We start from the raw sequence: 24956 nt of genomic DNA, 5'->3' as shown, positions 1-24956 counted from the left end.
ATCCTTCATAAAGACTTCTTGCTGCACAAATCATGTTTCTTGTTTCATTCACTAATTCAACTTCACTACTCCTTTTAAGCAAGTTTGTTCCAACATGTATTAAAAAATTTTTGTAATTTTGTTTGTGTTTCATGTCCTGTTCTGTATCCACTTGTTTTGCAATATTTTTGAAATGTGTAACTTACTTTCTAAAGTCCCTACAAATCATACGTATCATGAGGCATACTATCATTAAAGTTAATATTTTGATTGTCTCAGCATAAATTTGATGTTTATCTGATTCTCTATTAGTTTTCACAAACTTATAGCTCAAGAATTGATGCAGTAGGTTACAGTGACAGTATCAAAAGCAGGAAGAAAGCTATCAGGGTTGCCACAAGTTTCTCCAAGTGAAATTCCCTGGTATTTCCCTGATTCCCAGACAAATTTTTGCATTTTTCTCTAACAAATTTTGAGATCTCAAAAATATGTAAGGACTTCTGTATTTCTCCCCTGTGTGAGCAAAAACCTTAAGCACTAACATCACCATCTTTTGTAATGAAATATTTTTAGATGGAGAAAGCAAGCCAAATGGTATGGCTCTGAGCATTATGGGACTCAACATCTACGGTCATCAGTCCCCTAGAACTAAGAACTACTTAAACCTAACGAACCTAAGGACAGCACACAACACCCAGTCATCACGAGGCAGAGAAAATCCCTGACCCCGCCGGGAATCGAACCCGGGAACCCGGGCGTGGGAAGCGAGAACGCTACCGCACGACCACGAGCTGCGGACGCCAAATGGTATATTTGTTTCATTAAGACCACTGTTGTTATTTTATTTCAATAAAACGAAACACATTTGGTGAAAAAAAAATGCATTTCCTTGGAGTCGCAAGACAGATTTAAAATACCTTCACTGGTTTCAGAACTAACCACAGCAAAAAGTAGGCCTCTTGAAAAAAGTGCATAAGGCAGGCAAGAGTTGCGTAAACCAACACTATGGCTAACTGCCAATGAAATGTTGGTTCTAGTATGTTCATTATTGTTGGTTATTACCCACTGTGTTATGTCTATTATTTTACAGGTATTGTGTGATTTTTCTTTTAAGAAATATGTGAGTATTTAGCACACAAATCGCCAACGAGAGCCACAATTTTCTTCTTCTTATCGGTCATAGTTTCTAATATATAAACTACTTTTGAAGAGCGAAAATGTACTACAATAAATAAAATGTCTTCAAAGTGCCACCGTGTAAAATGTACTTGTGGTGATACAGTCGCAATTCCTGAAATCCATCGCCATGGCTGTGGCTTGCCGAGGAGCACCGCAGTCCTGGGTCCATGGATAAACTATGAAAATCCTCCACATTAAGCCACACACAGACAGACCTGGCCTGAAGATAGATCGGTAAGACTAGATCTGACGGGCAGGGCCTGCACATTAGTGGGAAACAACAGGCTTCAGAACGGGAGATACCCGCAGAAATTGCCTGTGTTTTTGGCCCATCAGAGAAATCCACTCATGTGGTCAGCTATTCATGTGTCACAGACACCATGTTAATGAAGTGAAGCCATGGTGATCAATCCATGTGACAGAAAATTTGTGTGAATACCTTGAGAATCAATACTAATGAGAATAGGTAGCAACTCTCTGTAAAGATAATCACTGAGCTGCAGACAGGCACATAGAAAAGACAATCACACTCTCAAAATTAAATTTTTGGCCACAGCCTTACGCAGAAAATGAGAGCACACACACATTCGCACAATCACTCAGACACAACTCATGCACGCTTGACTGCCATCTCCAACCGCTTTGTATACAGCCTCTGAGAATCAGATCCAAAAAAAAACCACTCCTCACACCTCTCTGTCTCTCGTTGGCAGGCTACCCTAGCAGCAAGAAGTGGTGGCAGCATCAACTGCAAGCTGAGGGGCGTGATAGGAAGGGGAGAAGCAGTAGGAATGAGAGAGTAGGGAAGCAGCGCATGTACTCAGCTGCACCTAGCCAGCAACGATGCATGACATCTCAATAAATAAAACATTTCATCTACTGAGACAAAAACAAGGTTTTTCCAGATTTTTTTTCCAAATTCCTCTGATATTTCCCTGGCACATTTGAAATTCACTGATTTCCAGAACTTGTGGCAGCCCTGTGTATTACCCAGTACCAACAACAACAATAATAATAATAATAATAAATGTCATAGTAATTACACAAGGCAGTTCGAATTGGTTTGCCCATACCTTCTTTTCTTTACTTAGTTGTGATTAATACTCATTACGTTTACCAAAATAGAAATGAACAAAAGACTCCCTTTCTCACTGTGTCTGATATTGCTTTATGTCTTTAAACTGGATTACATGAGTATGTCTCTGAAATGAGCCACAACTTACTTTATGAAATGGCACCTTTGCTCCATCAGCTGTTCCTTCAATTTCTCTCACATACTGAGGAAAGTTCTCACGAACTGAGGCCAGTGTTTCATCATAAATTTTCTTGCCTTCAGGAGTTTGGTAAATTGGAAGAAACACTTTATTCAGTTCATCTGATGTATCCAAGTAGCTGTGTATGAGTCCACTAAATGTACGACCCTGGTAAAAAAAGAGGATATTCATTAATAAAATACCATATTTCATCAAAAAATAATTTGTGACTATAACTTACTTCCTGTACCACATTCAAGCACAAATTACAATAGCACATTATGTTAATAAACTAAAAATATTCTGCCTGATTAGCCATGCGGTCTAATGCACTGCTTTCCAGGTGGGAAGACATGCCAGTACCCGGCACGAATCCACCCAGTGGATTAGTGTCGAGGTCCGGTATGCCGCCCAGTCTGTTGATGGTTTTTATGGTGGTTTTCCATCTGCCTCAGAAAGTGCGGGCTGGTTCCCCTTATTCCACTGAATTTACACTATGTCGGCGACTGCTGCACAAAAACTATCTCCACGTACACGTACACTACAATTACTCTACCACACAAACATTGGGGTTACACTCGTCTGGTGTGAGATGTTCCTGGGGTGGTGAGGTGGGGGGTGGGTGAGGTGGGTGGGGGGGTGGGGGGGGGGGGGGGGGCACTTGGGCCGAACAACACAATAACCCTGGGTTCCATGTGGGGCAGCGGTGGGGTGAATGGACTGCTGTAGCCTGTTGTGGGGCTGTGAACCATTGAGGGCTATGGCGGGGACGAAGCCTCTCCATCATTTCTAGGGCTCCAGTTCTATACAATACAATACAACTAAAAAGATGCTTCTTGGAAATTACATCAGTAACAACAGAAGTGTTAGTAATTTTTGATAAGTAAGTAATGAATAAATGTTTATTTTTAATTATCTATAACAGTTCGGTGCAAAATCATATTAAATCTGTCACCTACTGTTGTTAATTATTTTTTAGTTTTTGATGATTATGGGAACATCAAATAATAATGATGAACATTTCTAAAAGATTAAGTCTGTGTACTAGATTGAAAAGTTAAACTAGATGTTTGACATCTGTGTACAACACCTTACCACATCAATATACATTACAGGCTGTCAAAAATCTTCAATCAGTCACTACTTTTTTCCATTATTTCAAATTCAAGGGCGCTCATGCACACTTGGGTGAATGAGCTCTACTGAAAGAAGGGACATCGTGGAGGTTGCGGCTAGTTCTATTTCATTTTATTCTCTCTTTTCTTCCTGTCCATTCTGTTCCTGTCCTCTTTACTCAACATACAATTATTTTTTGATAACGGCCAAATTACAAAAAAAAATCTGTAGAATTGCTGTGGATACTCAAATGCCACCTAACAACTGGTGTATGAAAAATTTAGAAAAAACCTTCCCAATTTACTCAAAAAAATATACTTCTTACTACATTCAAGTGCATTGAAATCATCATGAGATACTGACTCCCATTTCTCCCATCCTAATACCGGTACCCCTTTCTTAACAGCCTTTACCCACTCCACACTAAAATTACCTTAGGTTCGATGGGCGAGACTTCCAGGATAATCTCTAAAAAGGGCAATCACAGAGATTGCAAAGAAAAACATAGGTACAAAGAAGGTAACTGTGAAGAGACCATAGGTAACAGAAGAAATACTTCAGCTGATAGATGAAAGAAGGAAGTACAAAAATGTTCAGGGAAATTTATGAATAAGAAATACAAGTCACTGAGGAATGAAATAAATAGGAAGGGCAAGCAAGTTAAGACAAAATGGCTGTCTGAAAAATTTGAAGAAACTGAAAAAAGAAATGATTATCAGAAGGACTGACTCAGCATACAGGAAAGTTTAAACAACCTTCGGAGCAAGGGTGGTAACATTAAGAGTGCAATGGGAATTTGACTGTTATATGCAGAGGAGAGAGCAGATAGGTGGAAAGAGTACATTGAAGGCCTCTATGAGGGAGAAGATTTGTCTGATGTGATAGAAGGAGAAACAGGGTTCAATATAGAAGAGATAGGGGATCCAGTATTAGAATCAGAATTTAAGAGAGTTTGGAGGACTTAAGATCAAATAAGGTAGAAGGGACAGACAACATTCCATCAGAATTTCTAAAATCACTGGGGGAAGCAACAAAATGACTATTCATGTTGGTGTGTAGAATGTATGAGTCTGACAACGACCATCTGACTTTTGGAAAAATATCATCCACACAATTCCAAAGACTGCAAGAGCTGACAAGTGTGAGAATTATTGCACAGTCAGTTTAACAGCTCATGCATTGAAGTTGCTGACAAGAATAATATACAGAAGAATGGAAAAGAAAATTGAGGATGTGCTAATTGATAATCAATTTGGCTTTAGAAAAGGTAAAAGCACCAGACAGGCAATTCTGATGTTTCAGTTCATAATGGAAGCAAGAATAAAGAAAAATCAAGACATGTCCATGGGATTTGTCAATCTGGAGGGTAATATACGATATGTACAAAAGCCAAGAGGGAATAATAAGAGTGGATGACCAAGAACAAAGCACTTGGATTAAGAAGGGTGTATGGCAGGGATGTAGTCTTTCCCCCCTACTGTTCAATCTTTACATCGAAGAAGCAATGATGGAAACAGAAGAACAGTGGAATTAAAATTCAAGGTGAAAGGATATCAATGGTACGATTCGCTGATGACATTGCTATCCTGTGTGAAAGTGAAGAAGAATTACATGGTATACTGAATGAATAAACAATCTAATGAGTACAGAATACAGATTGAGAGTAAACTGAAGAAAGACAGAAGTAATGAGAAGTAGCAGAAATGAGAACAGCAAAAAACTTAACATCAGGATTGATAGTCATGAAGTAGATGAAGTAAAGGGATTCTGCTACCTTGGCAGCAAAATAACCAATGACATATGGAGCAAGGAGGACATCAAAAGCAGACTAGCACTGGCAAAAAGGGTATTCGTGGCTGAGAGAAGTCTACTAGTATCAAACATAGACCTTAATTTGAGGAAGAAATTTCTGAGAATGTACATCCGGAGCACAGCAGCAATGTATGGTAGTGAAACATGGACTGTGGGAAAAGTAGAACAGAAGAGAATCAAAGCATTTGAGATATGATACTACAGGCAAATGTCAAAAATTAGGTGGACTGATAATATAAGGAGAGAGGAGGTACTGCGCAAAATCGGAGAGGAAAGGAATCTGAGTAAAACATGGACAAGGAGAAGGGACATGATGATAGAATATGTGTTAAGACACCAGGGAATTACTTCCATGGAACTAGGCTTAGAGCAGTGGACACTATATCTGTGTTGCAGGAGTTCTCCAAATATGTTTACAAATTTGTCAGAACTGTTACAAACAAATAGCCTTCCACTGAGTTGACCAAAAATAGATTTCCTGAACAATTTTCTTCTGTTACACCAACAAATGCAAAACAAATCACGGACCAATACTCTTCTATTAATTCATTCATTCACTTTTTACCACAGATCCCATCAAGAAGTAAAATCAGGGATGAGGAATGAGTAAAGTTATACTTTAAGAAAAGGGAACAACTTTTACTAACATAATAGTAGGCTGCATTATATTATATATAAATAATCATTAAACTGTTTGTTAAAAATTCCTGCTTGTCTCAGCTAAACTAGTAAATTAACAGAAAAGTTACTAAAACAAATGGTTCCTCAGTTATACTGAAATTCTGGTAATTAATCTGTTATTGGTCTTTATTACTTACACAAATACATTGTTATTTTTAAATGAAACAATTAGATATATCTGTAAACCACAGGCTTGCTCACAAAACACTACCACTTGTCATGTACCTGGTACACTTTTCCACCCTGAAATTTAGATAAATTGTAGGAATGACTGGTGAGGTATTTTTTATTTTCTTTGAGCTGGTTGCAATTCTCTGCTGTTTGCTTTGTGTTAGACGGGAGCCTGTTGAAGATGTTTGGTCAAATTACATTTCCCTACTCTGAACCCTGGGGATGGAGGCAAAGTCTGCATGAAATTTTTGTGTGTATCTTGTATTGTGATTATGTAAATCACAGTAAATCTTGTACTGCTGAGAATTTCAAAATCCTTAAAGAGATTTCTACAAGGTGCATGGTTATCTAATTTATACAATATTCAGTTACTTGATTTAGAAGGATAAATACTTTCTTTTCTTTTACTGTGCTGTCCCAGAAGATAATGCCATTACAAAAATTTTCAAAAGATGCTTACAGCCTTGCCATTATGGAAACACTATCAGAGGTATTTTGAGTGTAAAATATACTAAACTGACCTTCTTGATCAATTTATGTAATTGATGCAGTCATCTTTGAAAGGACCTTACTCCAAAATCTTATGTTTCAGGAACCAAGGAAAACATTCTGCGAGTGAGTGTATGGAGTGCAACAGGATGGGCTTTCCGATGTGTAAAGAACAGAATGAAATGGGTATTTTGGCATTACTGCAGTTGCGAAGTTTTTCAATCTCTTTGAAAAAAATAAGTCCAAAGTATTGGAATAAGGTCCTTTTCTTGAGGAAGTAATTCATTTGCAAGGTCAAGTTACTTCTTTAGTAGTGTTTTAAGATGTTCCTTTTTTAAGTAATAGTTTCTTTTTCAGTATTGCAACTCTAATCAAAGCGCATACAAAACAGTTTCAAAATCGTCATCATCAACAGCACTGTTATGCACAGGTCATTTCATCAAACCACCATAGAAAGTGTTATATTCATGCAGGATATAATCAAGCAAGTGTTGTATGTCTTGCATTTTGTTCCCATTAATAGCCACTGGTCCTGTGAAAGTCTTTTCAAAAATAAAAACAAAAGGCACTTGTGGAAATGAAGGATTCTTGGTACTTTCACTTGTTTCTGACCAATATTTGTTGCTATTTCACCTCTCACAATACTGTTCAGAAATAATAACAGTTGAACCACAGAAATTTAGCGCATAGTGAATCACATATTTGATAGATGAAATGCAAATATGATCACTATTGAAAGGGCATTATTTCAGGAGTGAAATCCTTTCAAAATGTCTAGGTATATAGAATCTGGTACTGTTCTTAACTTACTTTGTTGAAATTTGGAATAATGCCCTTAAAAAAAGGCCTGTATCAGTTGTTGACTCTGCTTTCACTTGTCCTCCAACTGAGTGATGAGATTAACACAAAGCTTTTTTAAGTGTGCAGCCATTATTCGTACTTATGGTGCCAACAGGTCATATTTGCTTGTTCAGAACTGTATAAATTGAGCTTTTATTAGATTAAGATTTTTTTTGGAACCAAATGTAGGCCTGTTGAGTTATCAACTTGTGTATGTCAGAATAAGGCAGAGTTTAGATCCTTCATTATTATATTTGTATCATCAGCAGTTTTGCATCCATCCCTTAAAATCATTGGTAGATTATTTACACTACTCTACAAGACTTAAGCATTAGGCAGATGAAGTAACACAACACATTAACTACTTGGTGGAAATGAATGAAAATGCAGGAGCATGTTGCTAAAAGTCTTCCAGTCATACACAGAAAACTGGATGTCACATGCCATGAGGTCAGCACCAGATGACCGTGCAACAGGTAAGAAGGGACCCAAGTCAAATATCAAACACAGTTGCTATCACATTTACCAGGAATGAAAGGCACACAGTCTTGCTCTCCACAGTGGCAAGGGAACTGCATGGGGATGATCTCTTTGTCCGAAGAATAGTATGTTGTGTTCAAAGAGATTTCGGGATATGATATTTCAACTGGACGGCCACCAATCATCTTCAGGTGAGCCATTGAAGACTGATGAAGACCTCTGCCCCACCTTATATCATATGCTGATAGTATAGCTGTGCATACATCAGAGTCACAGTGACATAAGGACCATAATGCCTGTTGGCAGTGACCTCATTCATGGAACTGCAAAGATCAGCTGTCTTCAGCACTGCCTCTTGCCACAGTAATCAGAGTATGTTGTGTTCTGTAGCTGTCTGTACACTTGAAGCAAGTGTATGCAAGAGCATAGGGATGGATCAACAAAGAGTAAGGTCGCTTGCTCTTCTCAGATGTGAGCAGATTCAGTTTGAGTAGTGATTCTAGTCATACCCTCATATGGAGAGGTGGGAATACATAATGCACCCAGGAAAATGATCAAACATGATCATTTTGGTGGTCCAGATGTTATGGTGTGAGCAGACATAATCTTTGATATTGGTACACCCACCAGTCAACTACATTGTGTCTCTGTACTCCTTAGCCATGAGTATTTTTTCAGGGTTGAACTCAGCCCTGGCTTCATTTTCATGAATGACAATGCATGAGCACATCAAACAGCGTACGTGGAGTGCCTTTTGGAATGAGGGGATATTCGATGAATGGACTGGCCCGCCTGTTCCCCTGACTTAAATGCATTCAAGCATGTGTGGGATGTGTTTGGGACATGCACTGCAGCATGTCCACATGCAGCAATGACCATCCAGCAGTTGTCAGTCATGCTGGTGGAGGAATGACGGAATGCCCCAACAAAAGAACTCCTCACCAACCTTTGGCCTATTGTAATGACCAGGGGACCATAATAAATCACAGTGATTTAAGTGTAGTTCTTGTCTTTAAATAAAAGTGTAATTTCTGTTGATCTGTGTATTTCTTTCAATTATCTCCGGTACTATATTGCAGCAGTTCTTTCTATGTATGGTCCAAGTTTCATTGAGCTATGTTGCTTGGCAGTGACACATCATCTGATATGCACATCATGTTTTGCACATCAGTGTTCATAGGTTACAAACATAAACACAGCCAGAACTGAACCTCCACATGTTACAAGGGCTCATTCAGAGTTTAATTTTATTTCTGTAGTATAGAGTGCACCTGAGTGGGTCAGGTGTGCAGCACACATCAGAGGTGTTACCCAGATAACTGACCATTTGTGGGGTGCACACAAGGGCTTTTTAGACTAGGCTGTAGGAAACCCAGAAGCATCAGTGTAAGATGAAGAGAAATGCCTCCCAAAGGTAAGAGTAGTGGTTAATTGCCGAAGCATTTTCAACACAGTGCCTGAGTTCAAAATGCTCCTGAAAAGCAGTGAAGCCCATGTCATGCCAGGTACAGCAAGCTGGCTGAAGCCTGAGATTGATAGCAGTGAGATTTTTGGGGAAATTTAATAGTATACCAAAAGGATACGATAATGGGAAATGGAGGTGGCTTATCAGGAATAGGCAAAAAATAGTAATTGGATTCTTCTATCAACCACATGACTTATATCCTGATGTAACTGAGAACTTAAGAGAAATCCTCAGTTCACTTGTATGTAAGTACCCCAATCATATTGTAATCATCGGTGTAGACTTTAATCATTGAACAATCAACTGGAAAAATTACAGGTTTGTTAGTGGTGTACATGATAAGACATCCTGTGAAACATCAGTAAATGTTTTCTCTGAAAAATACCTAGAACACTTAGTTCAAAACCCCACCAATGATAGAAATATATTGGATCTAATGGCAACAAACAGAGGTGGCCTCTTTGAGGATGTCCACATCGAAACAGGAATTGGTGATCATGATGCAGTTGTGGCAACTATGATTACCTAAGTAAAAAAGGCAACTAAAACAAGCAGAAAAATATAGTAAACTAGTTAAAAAATCAGTAATGTCATATCAATGAGGAACTTGAAACTTTTAGCACAGAGCAGGAGCATATAGAGGAACTATGGCTTAAGTTTAAAACAATAGTTAACCATGCACTGTATAGAGACATATCCGGTGAACAGTTCATAATGGAAGGGATTCTCCATGGGATAAAGTCACCATAGAGAAACTCCCAAATAAACAGACTACTGCATAATAGGTGTAAAACAAAGCATAGGACAATAGGTAGGGAGAAGCTGAATGAAATGCATTTAGCTGTCAAGAGAGCAAAGCATGAATGCTTCAGTGACTACTGCAGCAGAATATTGTTAAACAATCTTTCAAGTCACCCCCTAGCAAATGAGACAGGAACTGAAGTTGGGGCTAGGAAGGCAAAAGCTGAAATGATTAACTCTGTTTTCAAATGTTCCTTTACAAAGGAAAACTCAGGAGAATCGACCCAATTTAATCCCAATACTACTTAAAAGATAAGTGAAATAAGAATTAGTTTCAGTGGTGCTGAGAAACAGCTGAAACCATTAAAATTGAACAAAGCTCCATGGCCCAATGGAATCCTTATCAGATTCTATATTGAATTTATGGCTGAGTTAGCCCCCTCTTCTAACTATAATCTATTGTACATCCCTCAAAACAAAAAACCATACCCAGAAATTGGAAGAAAGCACAGGTAATATAAGTTTACAAGGGTAGTAGTAGTGATCCACGAAACTACCATTCAATACCTTTGACATCGATTTGTTGTACAATCTCAGAACATTTTCTCAGCTCAAACATAATGAGGTATTTCGAACAGAATGACCAACATGGATTCCAAAACATCACTCATGTGAAACCAGCTTGCACTCTTCTCATCTACATCTACATGGATACTCTGCAAATCACATTTAATTGCCTGGCAAAGGGTTCATCGAACCACCTTCACAAGTCTCTATTATTCCAATCTCATATAGTGTGCGGAAAGAATGAACACCTATATCTTTCCATATGAGCTCTTTTTTCCCTTATTTTATCATGGTGATCACTTCTCCCTATGTAGGTGAATTTTGTGAGAAGATTCCATCGCAACAAAAAAGCCTTTCTTTTCATGATTTCCAGCCCAAATCCTGCATCATTTCTGTGACACTCTCTCCCATATTTCGCGATAATACAAACTGTGCTGCCTTTCTTTGAACTTTTTCAATTTACTCCGTCAGTCCTGTCTGGTAAGGATCCCCCACCGCGCAGCAGTATTCTAAAAGAGGACGGACAAGCGTAGTGTAGGCAGTCTCCTTAGTAGGTCTGTTACATTTTCTAAGTGTCCTGCCAATAAAACGCAGCCTCTGGTTAGCCTTCCCCACAACATTTTCTATGTGTTCTTCCCAATTTAAGTTGTTTGTAATTGTAATACCTAGGTATTTAGTTGAATTTACAGCTTTTAGATTAGACTGATTTATAATGTAACTGAAGTTTAATGAGTTCCTTTTAGCTCTCCTTTTCGTTATTTAGGGTCGACTGCCACTTTTTGCACCATTCAGATATTTTTTCTAAATCATTTTGTAGTTTGTTTTGATCTTATGATGACTTTATTAGTCGATAAACAACAGCGTCATCTGCAAACAACTGAAGACGGCTGCTCAGATTGACTCTCAAATCATTTATGTAGATAAGGAACAGCAAAGCGCCTATAACACTACCTTGGGGAATGCCTGGAATCACTTCTGTTTTACTCAATGACTTTCCGTCAATTACTACATCACATGACACACTAAACGCTTTGGATCAAGGCAGTCAGACAGATGCAGTATTTCATGATGTTCAGAAAGTGTTTGACTCAGTACCACACGTATGCTCATTGTCAAAAGTTCAGTCATATGTGGTATCGAGTGAAATTTATGACTGTCTTTAGGACTTTTTGGTAGGGACAACACAACATGTCGTCTTGGATGGGGAGTCACCATCAGATGTAGAAGTAACTACAAGTGTGCCCCCAGTGAAGCGTCTTGGGACCACTGCTGTTTGTGCTGTATATTCATGACCTTGCACATAATATTAACAGTAATCTCAGACTTTCTGCAGTACTATAAGCTGCATAAATATTCAGTCAGATCTCAATAAGATTTCAAAGTGGTGCAAAGATTGGCAACTTGCTTTAATGTCCAGAAATGTAAAACTGTGCATTTACAACATAAAAAATGTAGTGCCCTATGACTATAAAATCAATGAGTGACAGTTGGAATCGGCCACCTCATACAAATACCTGTAACACTTTGTAGGGATGTGGATCAGAATGATCACATGAGCTCAGTCGTGAGTAAAGCAGGTGTTAGCCATCAGTTTACTGGTAGAATACTAGGGAAGTGCAATCAGTCAACAAAGGAGATGGCTTACAAATCACTCTTGTGACCCATTCTAGAATACTACTTAAGTGTGTGGGATCTTTACCAAATAGGACTAACAGGGGATATTTAACATATACAGAGAAGGGCAGCACGAATGGTCACAGGTTTGTTTGACCCATGGGAGAACATTACAGTGATGCTGAAGAAACCGAACAAGCAGGCTCTCGCAAAAGTCTGCTGACAATGTTTGAAGGGCCATCTTTAAATGATGACCCTAGGAATACGTTACAATCCCCTGTGTATTGCTCACACAGGGATTGTGAGGACAAGATCAGAATAATTATAGCATGGACAGAGGTATTCAAATGGTCATTCTTCCTGTGCTTGATACATAAATGGAATGGGAAGGAACCCCATTAACTGGTAAAATGTTTGTGGACATAGATGTAGATGTAGACAGTCTGTCACTGTGTCCCTCTGACTACTGTTATAAAAAAGGGACAGCATGCCAGAGGGATGCGAGCAATACCATCTTATTATAAGAATAGAGTTTTATAATCCCCATGCTCAAAGGTTGTGGGAAACACACAGAATATACAATAATTCTTGTTTACCTCTGCCATGATTTCATTAGAGATATCTTGTATGCTGTTCTTTGTGAACCCTTAAGAAAGGCAATAATTTAGCAGTAAAGGAGATGCCTCATTGAACAGTAGATATATTGAGTCGTTGATAGGCAGTTTTCAGACACACACACACACACACACACACACACACACACACACACACACACACACACACACAGACCCTTGTACCTACACTGTGACAGCTGAACACACAATGCTAAGATCAGGTGGACTAGTGGGGAGGGTTTACATTGGGTATGGTGGATACAGAGAGAAAGAGGTGGGAAACAGGAGGACGAGTTGCTGGTAGCTCAAGGGACTGCAGCCAGTGTGTGGGATAAGAATGCGGAAGAGGGGTGGGGGACAGCAAGTGTACATGATAGGAATGCAACTCACAGACTCCAGAGTTTGTGAGTTGTGTGGTGCACAATGACAATGATGTGAAGGCATGGATTGGGAGGGAGTGACAGGATAGAGGAGGGAGAGTCTGTTGGGTAGAGGATGTGGGTGCAGTAGGTTAGAGGAGACTGAGGCCAGGAATATTACAGAAGGGAAGGATGTATTCCTGTGTAGTTGTATCAGTATAGATGAGAAAATCTGGTGCTGGGGGGGGGGGGGGGGGAGAAGGGGGGGGGGAGAAGGGGGGGGGGGGAAGGATCCACTTGGCACAAGTTTTGAAGCAACTACTGTACCAGAGCATGTTGTGCTCAGTGGTATGTTCCACCACTGGGTGGTCAATTCTGTTGGTGGTGACCATTTACAATGGCATACAGTCAGTTGGTGGTTATGACGTAAAATACTATGCAGTAATTGCAACAAGCCTTTATATGACATGGCTGCTTTCACAGGTGGCCCTGTCTCTGTTGAGATAGGATAAGGCTGTGAGAGAGCCAGAGTACGATGTGCTGGATGAGTGAATTAGGCAGTTATTGCATCCGAGTACCATATTTACTCGAATCTAAGCCGCACTCGAATCTAAGCCGCACCTGAAAAATGAGACTCAAAATCAAGGAAAAAAAAATTTCCCGAATCTAAGCCGCACCTGAAATTTGAGACTCGAAATTCAAGGGGGGAGAAAAGTTTTAGGCCGCACCTCCAAATCGAAACAAAGTTGGTCCATTATAATATGAGACACAATTTAGGTCGAATGAATGACGATACAGCTACAGTAGTTTGGTTCGAGTTGTAAGCTTAGCAGTTAAGCTTTACCAGGTAGCCATTGCTATGCGTCAGGCGCTCCGTCCGTATTTATACGCGTACCCTTCCTTTTTCACGTGCTTCATCTGATTTGAATCGATTGCTTATTTTGCTTTGATCTGATAAGTGCCGTTTTCTTTGTTATAGGTGTTTACGCCACTGTAAGCTGAAAATGCATTACTGTACTGTGTCATGCACTGTTTGTCGCATTCTGATAATGAGTGTTTACGGCCTGTCGCCGCTCGCGGCATGGCTTGCTTTTGTGCGCGCTACCGCCGCTTACAATTAAAAAAAAAAAAAAAAAAAAAAAAGAGAGAGACAGAGAGAGAGAGAGGAATCGTCTCATTAGCGAAACAATGGCAAGAGACTGCTATATGTTGTTACTTACACTGCTGCTTTCTTTGATAATGATCAACAAGAACCAAATAATAGACTGTGTATGATAGAACATGTTCTGAACGAGAGTTACGCGAAAATTTTTCTCCGTTTGAAAATCTTTGCGGCCGCTTCTTTAGTACATCAAATTCTGCACAGAAATTAGTCATCTTAGATTTAAAAATCTAGTCGGTTGCCGTGCTTCATTTCTGACTGCATCACTATTAGGCATAAAAATAATACGAATATAAACATGACACGATACGTATATTCTTCCGCGTTTGCTGTTGTCTTGCTCTAGTTTCATAGTTTATTAGGCAGACAGGATTTAAATGAGATAGCAGCAAACACGAAAGAATACATGGCAAAATGTTTATATTCGTATTATTCTTATGGTCAAGAGAATAGTGCATGTGATTCACATTTCATCAGGTTCCTATTAGCAACCATCTTTTCTCACAGGTAGGAAAAAATTCAGAACGTAGAGTTGGCCATATTGACAAACATCCCAAACAGTCTTGCCAGTCGTATTTTCGTAGTACATTGAAATTCTGCTACATTCGAAGATGAACAATACGGAATTTGTATTTACTTCGTTGGATAATGTATGAAAATGGTCGAAACTCGGGACGGAGAAAAAAAAGCTTGTTTTCCACCTTTTTTTAAAATTTATTTATTGACGCAGAGGTTTTGGCGCCAGTATTTATCTTTGTATCTACAAAGCATGCTACATATATTCGACGGCAGAAGTTAGTTGTGGCGGCACCTACTAACATTTTTCAGAACTTCTGCTTGCTTTGCACTCGATTCTAAGCCGCAGGCGGTTTTTTGGATTCCAAAAACTGGAAAAAAAGTGCGGCTTAGATTCGAGTAAATACGGTATTCCTCAGGGATACAAACCCTGTGGGATCCAGTATACCTAGATCCAAGCTGCTGTCAGCCTCACCCCTTTGACTTGGCAGCAGTTCAGGGGCTTTGTGCAGCTGTTGTGACGGGTGATTTCATTGGGGAAATTGTAGCGGTGTGGGAATTGGGGAAGCAAACGAGACTCTTCCATTCTTTTGCAGGGTTTGCTCAAGAGATAGGATTATAGCTGAACAGTATGAGAAAATTAGAGCCCTTCAGGCTGATTTGGACAGAGCAAGGGAGGAATTGAAGAGGTTAAGGGGGGAGGAGGGTAAACAGCAGTGGGAAGTGGTAGCTGGGAACAGGGGCCACAGAAGGAGAACAGTGTCTGACAGTTCCCCAATTGGCACAACAAATAGATTTGCCTTGCTACCACAGTTAAGTAAGGAAGAGGCTCCAGTAGAAGTAGATGTAGTTAAGATGCAACAGAATCTTACCAGGAAACCAACTGTTTCAAAAAAAAGTAGAAAGTAAGAGGAAGGTTCTGTTGGTAGGTAGCAGCCATGGAAGAGGCGTGGGCCAGATTTTGCAGGAAAAATTAGGTGACAGGTACCACGTCAGAAACTTTTTCAAGCCAAGTGCATGTCTTAGCCAGGTGGTAGAGGATATAGGTTCCTTGTGCAAGGGTTTCTCAAAGAAGGATCATGTGATGATAGTGGGTGGAGTGGGAAACAGTTTTGATAAGGATCAGGGCTACAGTATTGAGTGTGACCTGGTGAAAATAGCTTCTGCAACGACCCATACCAATTTTGGGCTGGTGCCTGCTTTCACGTGGCATGATCAGTCCCAGTTGAACCGCTCTGTCAGGAGGGTAAATATGGGGTTGGATCAGTTGCGTAGAGCGGCCACTCTGTCAGACATTGGATTGGTTCCTGTCGAATCTATTGATAGGGGGGATTTCACTAGGCATGGCCTACAGCTAAATAGGAAAGGGAAGGGTAAACTGGCAGGGTTGTTAGAGAAATCCATCAGGGAGGACACTAGTACTCATGATGTACCTCTTTTTTAGACTAATATCAGTGTCCAATGAGAAGTTCAGGCAGGCAGGTGCTAAAGAAGTCCAAAACTCACAAGATTCTCATAACAGGAAAGTAAATAATAATGTTACCAAATTTAACCAAAATATTGGTGGATTAAAGAAAAAAGTAGATTCTCACAAAAGTAAAATAAAAAATAATGTTACCATTTTTCACCAAAATATTCCAGGATTGAAGAATAAAATAGATGAGCCCCTGGTTTGTTTAGATGACATTGAATCTGATAATGTAATAGATGTACTATGCCTGTCTGAGCATCACATTGTGTCTGATATGGAAAAGATACATATCAATGGTTATAAACCAGCTGCACATATGCGTAGAGAGAATAAGGTGAGAGGAGAAGTTGCCATATATGTTAAAAGTTATCACTGTGTAAGAAGCTTACATACAAAAAAGTTTTGTCTAGGGCAACATACAGAAGCATGTGCCTGTCAACTTAAACTGAAAGAGAGCGCTTTTATAATTGTAACAGTATATAGGTCCCCTCCAGGAAACTTTCATTTATTCCTGGAAAACTTGGATGCCTTGTTGTGCTATCTGTCAGAGAGGGGAAAGCAAATTATTATTTGTGGGGGCTTCAATGTTGATTCACTGAAAGAGGGTAATAGGAAGAATGACCTGGAAGTCTTGCTCGGTTCTTTCAATTTGACATCTGTCATTAATTTTCCTACTCGGGTAGTAAAGGACAGCAGCACATTGATAGATAACACTTTTATAGACCAAGATAAGTTTAAAAACATAAATTCTTGTCCTGTTGAGAATGGCCATTCTGATCATGGTGCTCAGCTAGTTACAGTATATGACAGCTCCATTCAGTAATTCAAAACTACCCTCCAAAGTTGTGCATTCAATTAATGTAATGACTCAACCATTAGAAATTTCAGAGAAAATCTTCAGCAGTTAGACTGGGATGAGGTGTACAAGGAACCTGATGCTAATTTAAAATATAACTTATTTCATATACACTTGTAAGAGAATTTGAAAACTGTTTCTCCAAGAAAGTAGTTAAATCTAATCATAAGAAACCATGCAAAAAACCTGAGCTTACTAAAGGAATAAAAATATCCTGTAACCACAAAAGGGAACTGTATCTAACAACAAGAAAGAGTAATGACCCAGAAACAGTCAAATATTATAAAAACTACTGTGTTACATGAAGAAAGGTTATTAAAAAGTCCAGAAGCATGTGCATCATGTCTGAGATTAATACTACTGATAACAAAATCAAAAATATTTGGAATATTATTACAAGGGAGACAGGGCAACCAAGAGTACAGGCTGACGGCATTACCATCAAAGCGAATGGAAACTTGACAAACAACAAGCCGGAAGTTGAAAACATTTTGAATAATCATTTTTTAAATGTTGTAGAGAAAATGGGATCTAAATGTTCATTAGAAGAAGCAAGGCAGTTAATGGAAGAGGCTTTATCCATACCATTTGATACAACTGAAATCCCACCCACCTCTTCTTCTGAAATTAGGAAGATAATAAACTCTCTCAAGAATAAAAGCTCACATGGAATTGATGGCATTTCAAGCAGGATAATAAAAGCTTGTTCCCAAGAGATAAGTGGGATTCTTAGCTCTCTGAAGCAGGGTATTTTCCCAGATAGACTGAAGTATGCCATTGTTAAACCACTACATAAAAAAGGGGATACATCTGATGTCAACAACTACCACTCAATCTCTCTTCTGACTGCCTAATCTAAAATTCTTGAATAAGTAATGTATTGTAGAGTACCTTCACACCTTTGTAAAAATAACGTTTTAACAAACTGTCAGTTTGGTTTCCAGAAAGGTTTTTCAACAGAAAATGCTAAATATACTTTCACTAATGAAATATTAAATGTTCTGAGTAACCGGAAGTCACCCGTTGGGATTTTTTGTGATCTCTAAAAGGCTTCTGATTGTGTAAATCATGGAATACTTCTAGATAAGCTCAAGTGCTGTGGTATGAATGGGACAGCACTCAAATGGTTTAAATCATGCCTAACTGCAAGAGTGCAGAAAGTTGAAATAAGCAGTTCACATAATATGCAAAAAAACTGGTGATTTCTCAAACTGGGGAACAATCAAGAATGGGGTGCTGCGAGGTTCGGTCTTGAGTCCTCTGCTGTTCTTAATATATATTAATGACTTGCCATTCTATATTCATGAAGATGCAAAGCTGGTGCTTTTTGCTGATGATACACGTATAGCTATCACACCCAACAGACAAGAATTAACTGGTGAAATTGTAAATGATGTTTTTCAGAAAATCATTAAGTGGTTCTCTGCAAATGGGCTCTCATTAAACTTTGGCAAAACACAGTACATACAGTTCCACACAGTAAATGGAATGACACCATTAATAAATATAGACATCTATCAGAAATCAGTAGCTAAGGTAGAATATTCAAAATTTCTATGTGTATGCATTGATGAGGGGTTGAACTGCAAAAAACACATTGAAGATCTGCTGAAATGTTTGAGTTCAGCTACTTATGCTATTAGGGTCATTGCAAATTTTGGCGATATACATCTCAGTAAATTAGCTTACCACACCTATTTTCATTCTCTGCTTTTGTATGGCATCGTATTCTGGGGTAACTCATCATTGAGTAAAAGAGTGTTCATTGCACAAAAGTGTGTAATCAGAATAATTGCTGGAGTTCATTCAAGATTATCCTGTAGACACTTATTTAAAGAGCTAGAGATCTTCACTGTAGCCTCACAATATCTATATTCACTTATGAAATTTGTTATTAACAATCCGAACGAATTCAAAAGTAATTGCAGTGTATATGGCTACAACACTAGGAGAAAGGATGATCTTCACTACTCAAGGTTAAATCTAACTTTGGCTCAGAAGGGGGTAAATTATGCTGCCACAAAAGTCTTTGGTCACTTTCCTAATAGCATCAAAAGTCTGACAGATACCCATATAGCATTTAAAAGGAAATTAAAAGAATTTCTTAATGGCAACTCCTTCTACTCATTAGATGATTTTTTGGATATGGTAAGTGGGTAATTTAAAATAAAAATTAAATTAAATTAAACTAAAAATATTAAATCTTAAGTGTCGTGTAAAATTTTGTGTAATGTGTCTTGTATAGACACCTTTTATTAACCTAACACGTTCCACATCATTACGAAGTGTCGTATTCATGATCTATGGAACAAGTACTAATCTAATCTAGTTCCTCTGATGGCGCATTACAGATGCTAACTGCAGAACTTCTGATCTGCTGTTGATCATGTCTTCTGTCAGGGATATTAAATCCCCCTCCTCTTCCGAAATCGACATGTAGGGATGGAGTGGCGTCACATTGCACAAGTGGATCTACGAACATCGGCTCAGGCTGACCCTGTCAGGAGGCCTGGTTAAGGACTCCAGGAACAGTGGGGGCAGCAGTGTGCTCAAAGCAGCAGTAGAGACCTCTGGTGCCACCAGGGTAAGGGAAGATTAGTATAGATGGAACAGATCCATTTCTATAGATGCCCAAACTGTGATCCTGACTCCCAAACTGTGATTCCTCACCCATCCACTGGTGGCAGGGGCACAAGGAAAGAGGTCATACCAAGACACATGACATGTTGAGAGACTGCTGGTAGTGGCTCTGGTGTCTGGTCTAAGGACCAGAGGCAGAATAGGAGGGCAGGGGTGGTGACTGCGAGGGCAGCTGTGGTTGGAGCTAGATGCAATGATGGATCTGTTGGATGTGCCCAACCATGATGTCAATCATCTGACAGTCCTTGTGTCCTACAACAACCCTTTTGTCCACCCCAGATGCTTGCAAAATGTGCATGCCCAGACACAGGTGCCTGTACGCAGAATGGGTACAATTACAGGATGATGGAGGTCCAACAGGACTTGATTCCAGTGGAATGTATGATTTTGTCTGGAGTGACCCCATTAATGGGGCCGAACCTATATGTAACTAGGGAGCTGTGCATGGTATCCTCAGTTGATGATACCTGTGAGGCCTTCTGCATCTGGGTTCTGAATGTGCACACCATCTGCTCAGACTTAACATTGGAGGGGGAGAGTGGAAGGGGTTGGTGGTCTGATAGTCAATGCTATTATGGAGACAGAAGGCCAGGAATCAAGTATGTGTAAACTGGAGGCCATCTACCAATGTGACACATGAAGAAGAACCTGCAAGATGTGGGACCAGAGGAGGGCAGGTGGGACACCCCGAATGTTGGAGTCCTTCATCCTTCACAGCCAATGCTAAGATGCTGTGTGTGGTGTTGAGCTGATATTGCAGTGTAAATAATTTCAAAATGCTTGGCCAGCCTGGAATAGAAACATTATTTGACCACCTTTTCTGGACTGCCAACAAAACTTTCCTCAGGGCTAGGTTACGGGACAATGCTGAGGCAACCTCACATGTCGTCAACAGGAATTCACCCAGCATTCTTTGTAGGTACTGATCAAGGGCAAAACAAACAGTTTTCTGGGAATTGATTCCTCATCAGGGCCAAGAGAGAGGCAGGACAGGGCATCTGCATTGGCTTGTTGGGCAAAAGTACGAAAATGGATTCATGTTGCTACCCACTGAAGAACAATGCACAGCACTGCAAATACTGCACCACCTTGTCTGGGAGCTAGAGTGATTCCCGAACAATCAAGGGTTTGTGGTCAGTCAAAAGTTGGAATTTGCTGCCATACAAACACACATGATACTTCTTGACCCTATAAATGATCACTGAAGCCACCTTCTCTATTTGGGAATAGTTGAGCTGTACAGCATTTAACATTTTGGAAATAAAGGCAACTGGATGCTCAGAGATACCTGATATCTTTTGAGGAAAAAGGTGTTGCAATGCCCTACTGGGATCAATCACAGGCCTGGTGTATATGGTGTCAGTGTCACCTTGAGACTGTCTTTAAGGCACTGAAAAGCCTGTTGGCTGACACACGAATTTGGTGTCCTCCTTGTACAGTTGATTGAGAGGATGTGCAATCTGCACCACTTGGGGAGATAAACTTGGCATAGTACATGATTTTACCCCAAAACAACAACTGTTTAAGGTTAGTAGTGGCCAGCATGTTTATGATCATGTTGATGTGGCCACTCACAGGCATGATACCTTTGTGACACAGAATGTTCCCTGGTATTTAATGTTGGATGCAAAGAAACTGCACTATTCTGACTGACAAAATAACCTGCAGATGTTTTAAAAAGGGATTCAAGGTTATTGTGATGTCCAACACACAAAAAACCCAGAACAGTACTATTGTTCAAATAATTAGCATAGTGCAGAATACCTTGAATCAATTGCTCTAAATATTTTTGCACGATGGTGGGTACACTCTCAACCCAAAATAGTAACTTGTTGTACCTGTGTAGATCAAATGACTTATTCAAAACTAGAAATGATATGAAGCATCAACAAGCAGCAGTTGGAGATATGCATCCTTTAAATCTATCACTGAATAGTGGCCCCCAGCCAGTTTAGACAACAAAACCTTTGGGTGAAGCAGTAGATAAAGATCAATGTTTGACTGGGAATTAATAGTGCAATCAAAATCACCACATATATGTAACAACCCATTTGGTTTTTTAATTGCCACCATAGCTGTTGCCCAATGGCTGGTGGAAACCGGAAAAATAACGCTTTACTACTGAACCTTTGTGAGTTCTGCCTGTGAGCTCTGCCTCCCAAACTGAAAATGAACGTGGACAAGCTCAGTAAAATTTAGCCACTGCAGAAGGCTGCAGAGAAATGTGAGCCAGTAAGTTAGATGCACACTCAGGTGTTGGTTCAAAAATCTTCTTATATGACATGTACAGAATGTCAAGATCAGAAAATGTTACCATGGTTGATACTAAATTAAGTTGGTTCGCTACTGTGAACCCAGAATTTGAAAAGACATTGAAGCCAAAATGTTATTAGCAGTAGGGGAGTGCAGCACTAAGGAGATTAATATGTGTTCAGTGCCATTGTACTTAGCGACTAGCAATAGTTCTCTGAGAATAGGTATGGTCCTGCAGCAGGAAGGCAGGACCCAGCACTGGACCCATTGCATGGCAGGTAAATCGAGCTGATATTATATGTTGTCACTGATTCAAAACACAGGAGTGCCAGTGTCCAGCTGGAATTCCATGGAGTGGCTGAGCAGCATTAAGTTCAAAAAGAGTTTTTGTGGAGTTTGGGAGACACCTGAACCACAACCATGACAATGTGGATGACTCTGTTGTTTTCACCCTGTGGCTGAGTACAACTGCAGCATGCCATTTGTTGATATATGATAGCCAAGTAATCACACTCCCTGCAGGCCCAGCAGTCTGGTGCATGATGCAAGCATCTACTTCTGTTGCACCTGCTACCACAGGCAGGAAGTGACTGTCACTTCTTTGACATGCATGAGGAACATCACAACAGCAAGGAGGGGGGGGGGGGGTATTTATGACTTGCCCAAGTAATATTCTGAAAGGGGCCACTCGACACTGTGGAGGGAGCAAAAGCATTGCTGTATTTAAGTCTATCGTGAGGTACCAGCAATTTGTGCACTTATGAGCTTGGGTGAGACAAGGAGGTGGAGTTAGAGAATCATTAGTGGAAATCATGAGTTGACCAGTTTGTGATGGTGTCTGATGTCATGCAAAACTTGAGATTCATTTGTAAAGGATTGCTGAGCTGCTGAAGCAACCTTAAAAAATTTAGCAATTTTAAGCACTTCACCAAGCCTGGGATCGGACTTACCAAAACCTTATCTACTCTATTAAACATACACAAACACACAATAGATGATGTTTGAACCAAATTGAATGAGTTATCTGTGTATTCAGCAAATTATATTGTAGACAAAACTGACTCACTGATACCTCTGGAAGTGAAATACCTGGTAATCAGTTTCCAACGAGTCAGACATTCGTTGGCCTACAGTCACATGCACTTAAGTTGTAAAAACTAGTCTCCCTCAACAAGTGTGGACTAGTCCATGGTTGTCCAATTACTTTATCAACAAGATTATTTATGTTCTGTTTGCAACTTTTCCTGAACTGATAAGAATACCTCCCAATATTATCAGCCAGTCTCCATGTTTTCCCAGATATTTGTAACTCCTAGAATAAACTAAATGATAATTTTGAAAAACATATTTTCTTTCTGACAGTCAGTGTTTTACTGACAGGGAAAAAAATTACTTCATTAGTTTTGACACAGTAAATAAATCATAGTATTTGCACACCATAATAAGATATTTCTCATTTCCCATAACCTATTTAAAGAATTCAATTATTTTACTTATGCAAACTGTTCAAGAAGTGTCAGTTTTAAGAAGCACATAGACTATCAGACAATAATTGGTTTGTACACTACATGATAATAATTTGTCTCAGTGGCAAACAAACATTCTTAAATGAAAAATGTTGAGGCTGGTGTGCCACAAGGCTCAGTTCTTAGACCATTCTCTTTCAAAAATGATATCAAAACGTTTGCCAAATCATATTCTGAATCTTCAATGTTGTACCCTACTGTATCCATTAATTGTAGAAACAATTCATGACTGCAAATATTGTAGACACACTGACTCGTTCCATACCCTAATAAGTCTACTGTGATCAACTGAAATAAAAATAAAAACAGATAAAATACAACAATCATTATTCTGTTACCTGTTGTGCAGATGGCACAATTCTGTTGTCAGAAGTGCACACCTGGAGCAAACACTGTCAAACTTATATGCAAGTGTTTACAGGCCAGTGGGATACATTGATTAAAATTTTATACTCAGGGTAATTCTATTTTCTATACAGAAAAAAGCTCTGTTCCTACATACTAAGAACAGTGTGAGTATATGATGGCTTCTGGGTGTGTCTAACTGGAATTTTTCCAATGGAGATCACAACACAACATGCTCAGGGGATGTGCAAGTGAAGCTTATGGCCACCTTTCAGATTATGAGAAAGAACAAATCATCGGCATGAGGGTCATGGGTGCATCATGTTGACAGATCATAAAGACAGTTGGATGTAATACAACGACTGCAGATTGAGTGGTGATGGGATTATGCACGGCAACAGCGTGGCAAGAAGTACACCATAAGAAGATCATAGATTGTTTGAGTGCCTCTTACAAATAACAGGATGACAATGACTTAAGTCTAGGCAGAGATTACAGGCTGTCATCGCAAACTGTCAGAAACCTATTACAGAAACCAGGGAGGAGGTCTCATGTTGCCATGTCTTGTTTACCACTAATACCATACTACACACAATGAGGTTTACATGGTGTGCAGTCAGAGCGAACTGACCTGTAGAGGGGCTTTCTGGCATGTTCAGTAATGAGTCTCACTTCTGTTTATGGTGGTCAGATTGACTTCAACATGTCTGTAGGTGATCTGATAAAAGGGTACAAGAAAAAATTATTCTCGAGGGCCGTACTTCTCCAACTCCTGGAATTATGGTGCGAGGAGCTGTTGAGGACTGATTTGATAACTTTTGATGGAA

General features: G+C 39.5%; 1 protein-coding gene across 4 annotated transcripts in view; it reads right to left on the bottom strand.

Annotated features, from left to right (window-relative positions):
• The window catches only part of LOC126186823 (uncharacterized), a 298174-nt gene that overhangs the window by 96409 nt on the left and 176809 nt on the right, over positions 1–24956 (bottom strand). For all 4 annotated transcript variants that reach the window (XM_049928246.1, XM_049928247.1, XM_049928245.1 and 1 more), the window contains exon 4: positions 2382–2579. In XM_049928246.1, coding sequence (XP_049784203.1) covers positions 2382–2579 — 198 coding nt within the window. The remainder of the gene's footprint in view (positions 1–2381; positions 2580–24956) is intronic.

The sequence above is a fragment of the Schistocerca cancellata genome, chromosome 1 (genome assembly GCF_023864275.1).
Source record: "Schistocerca cancellata isolate TAMUIC-IGC-003103 chromosome 1, iqSchCanc2.1, whole genome shotgun sequence".
In the NCBI taxonomy this organism is placed as follows: Eukaryota; Metazoa; Arthropoda; class Insecta; order Orthoptera; family Acrididae; genus Schistocerca; species Schistocerca cancellata.
This window is presented reverse-complemented; position numbering and strand designations above follow the sequence as displayed.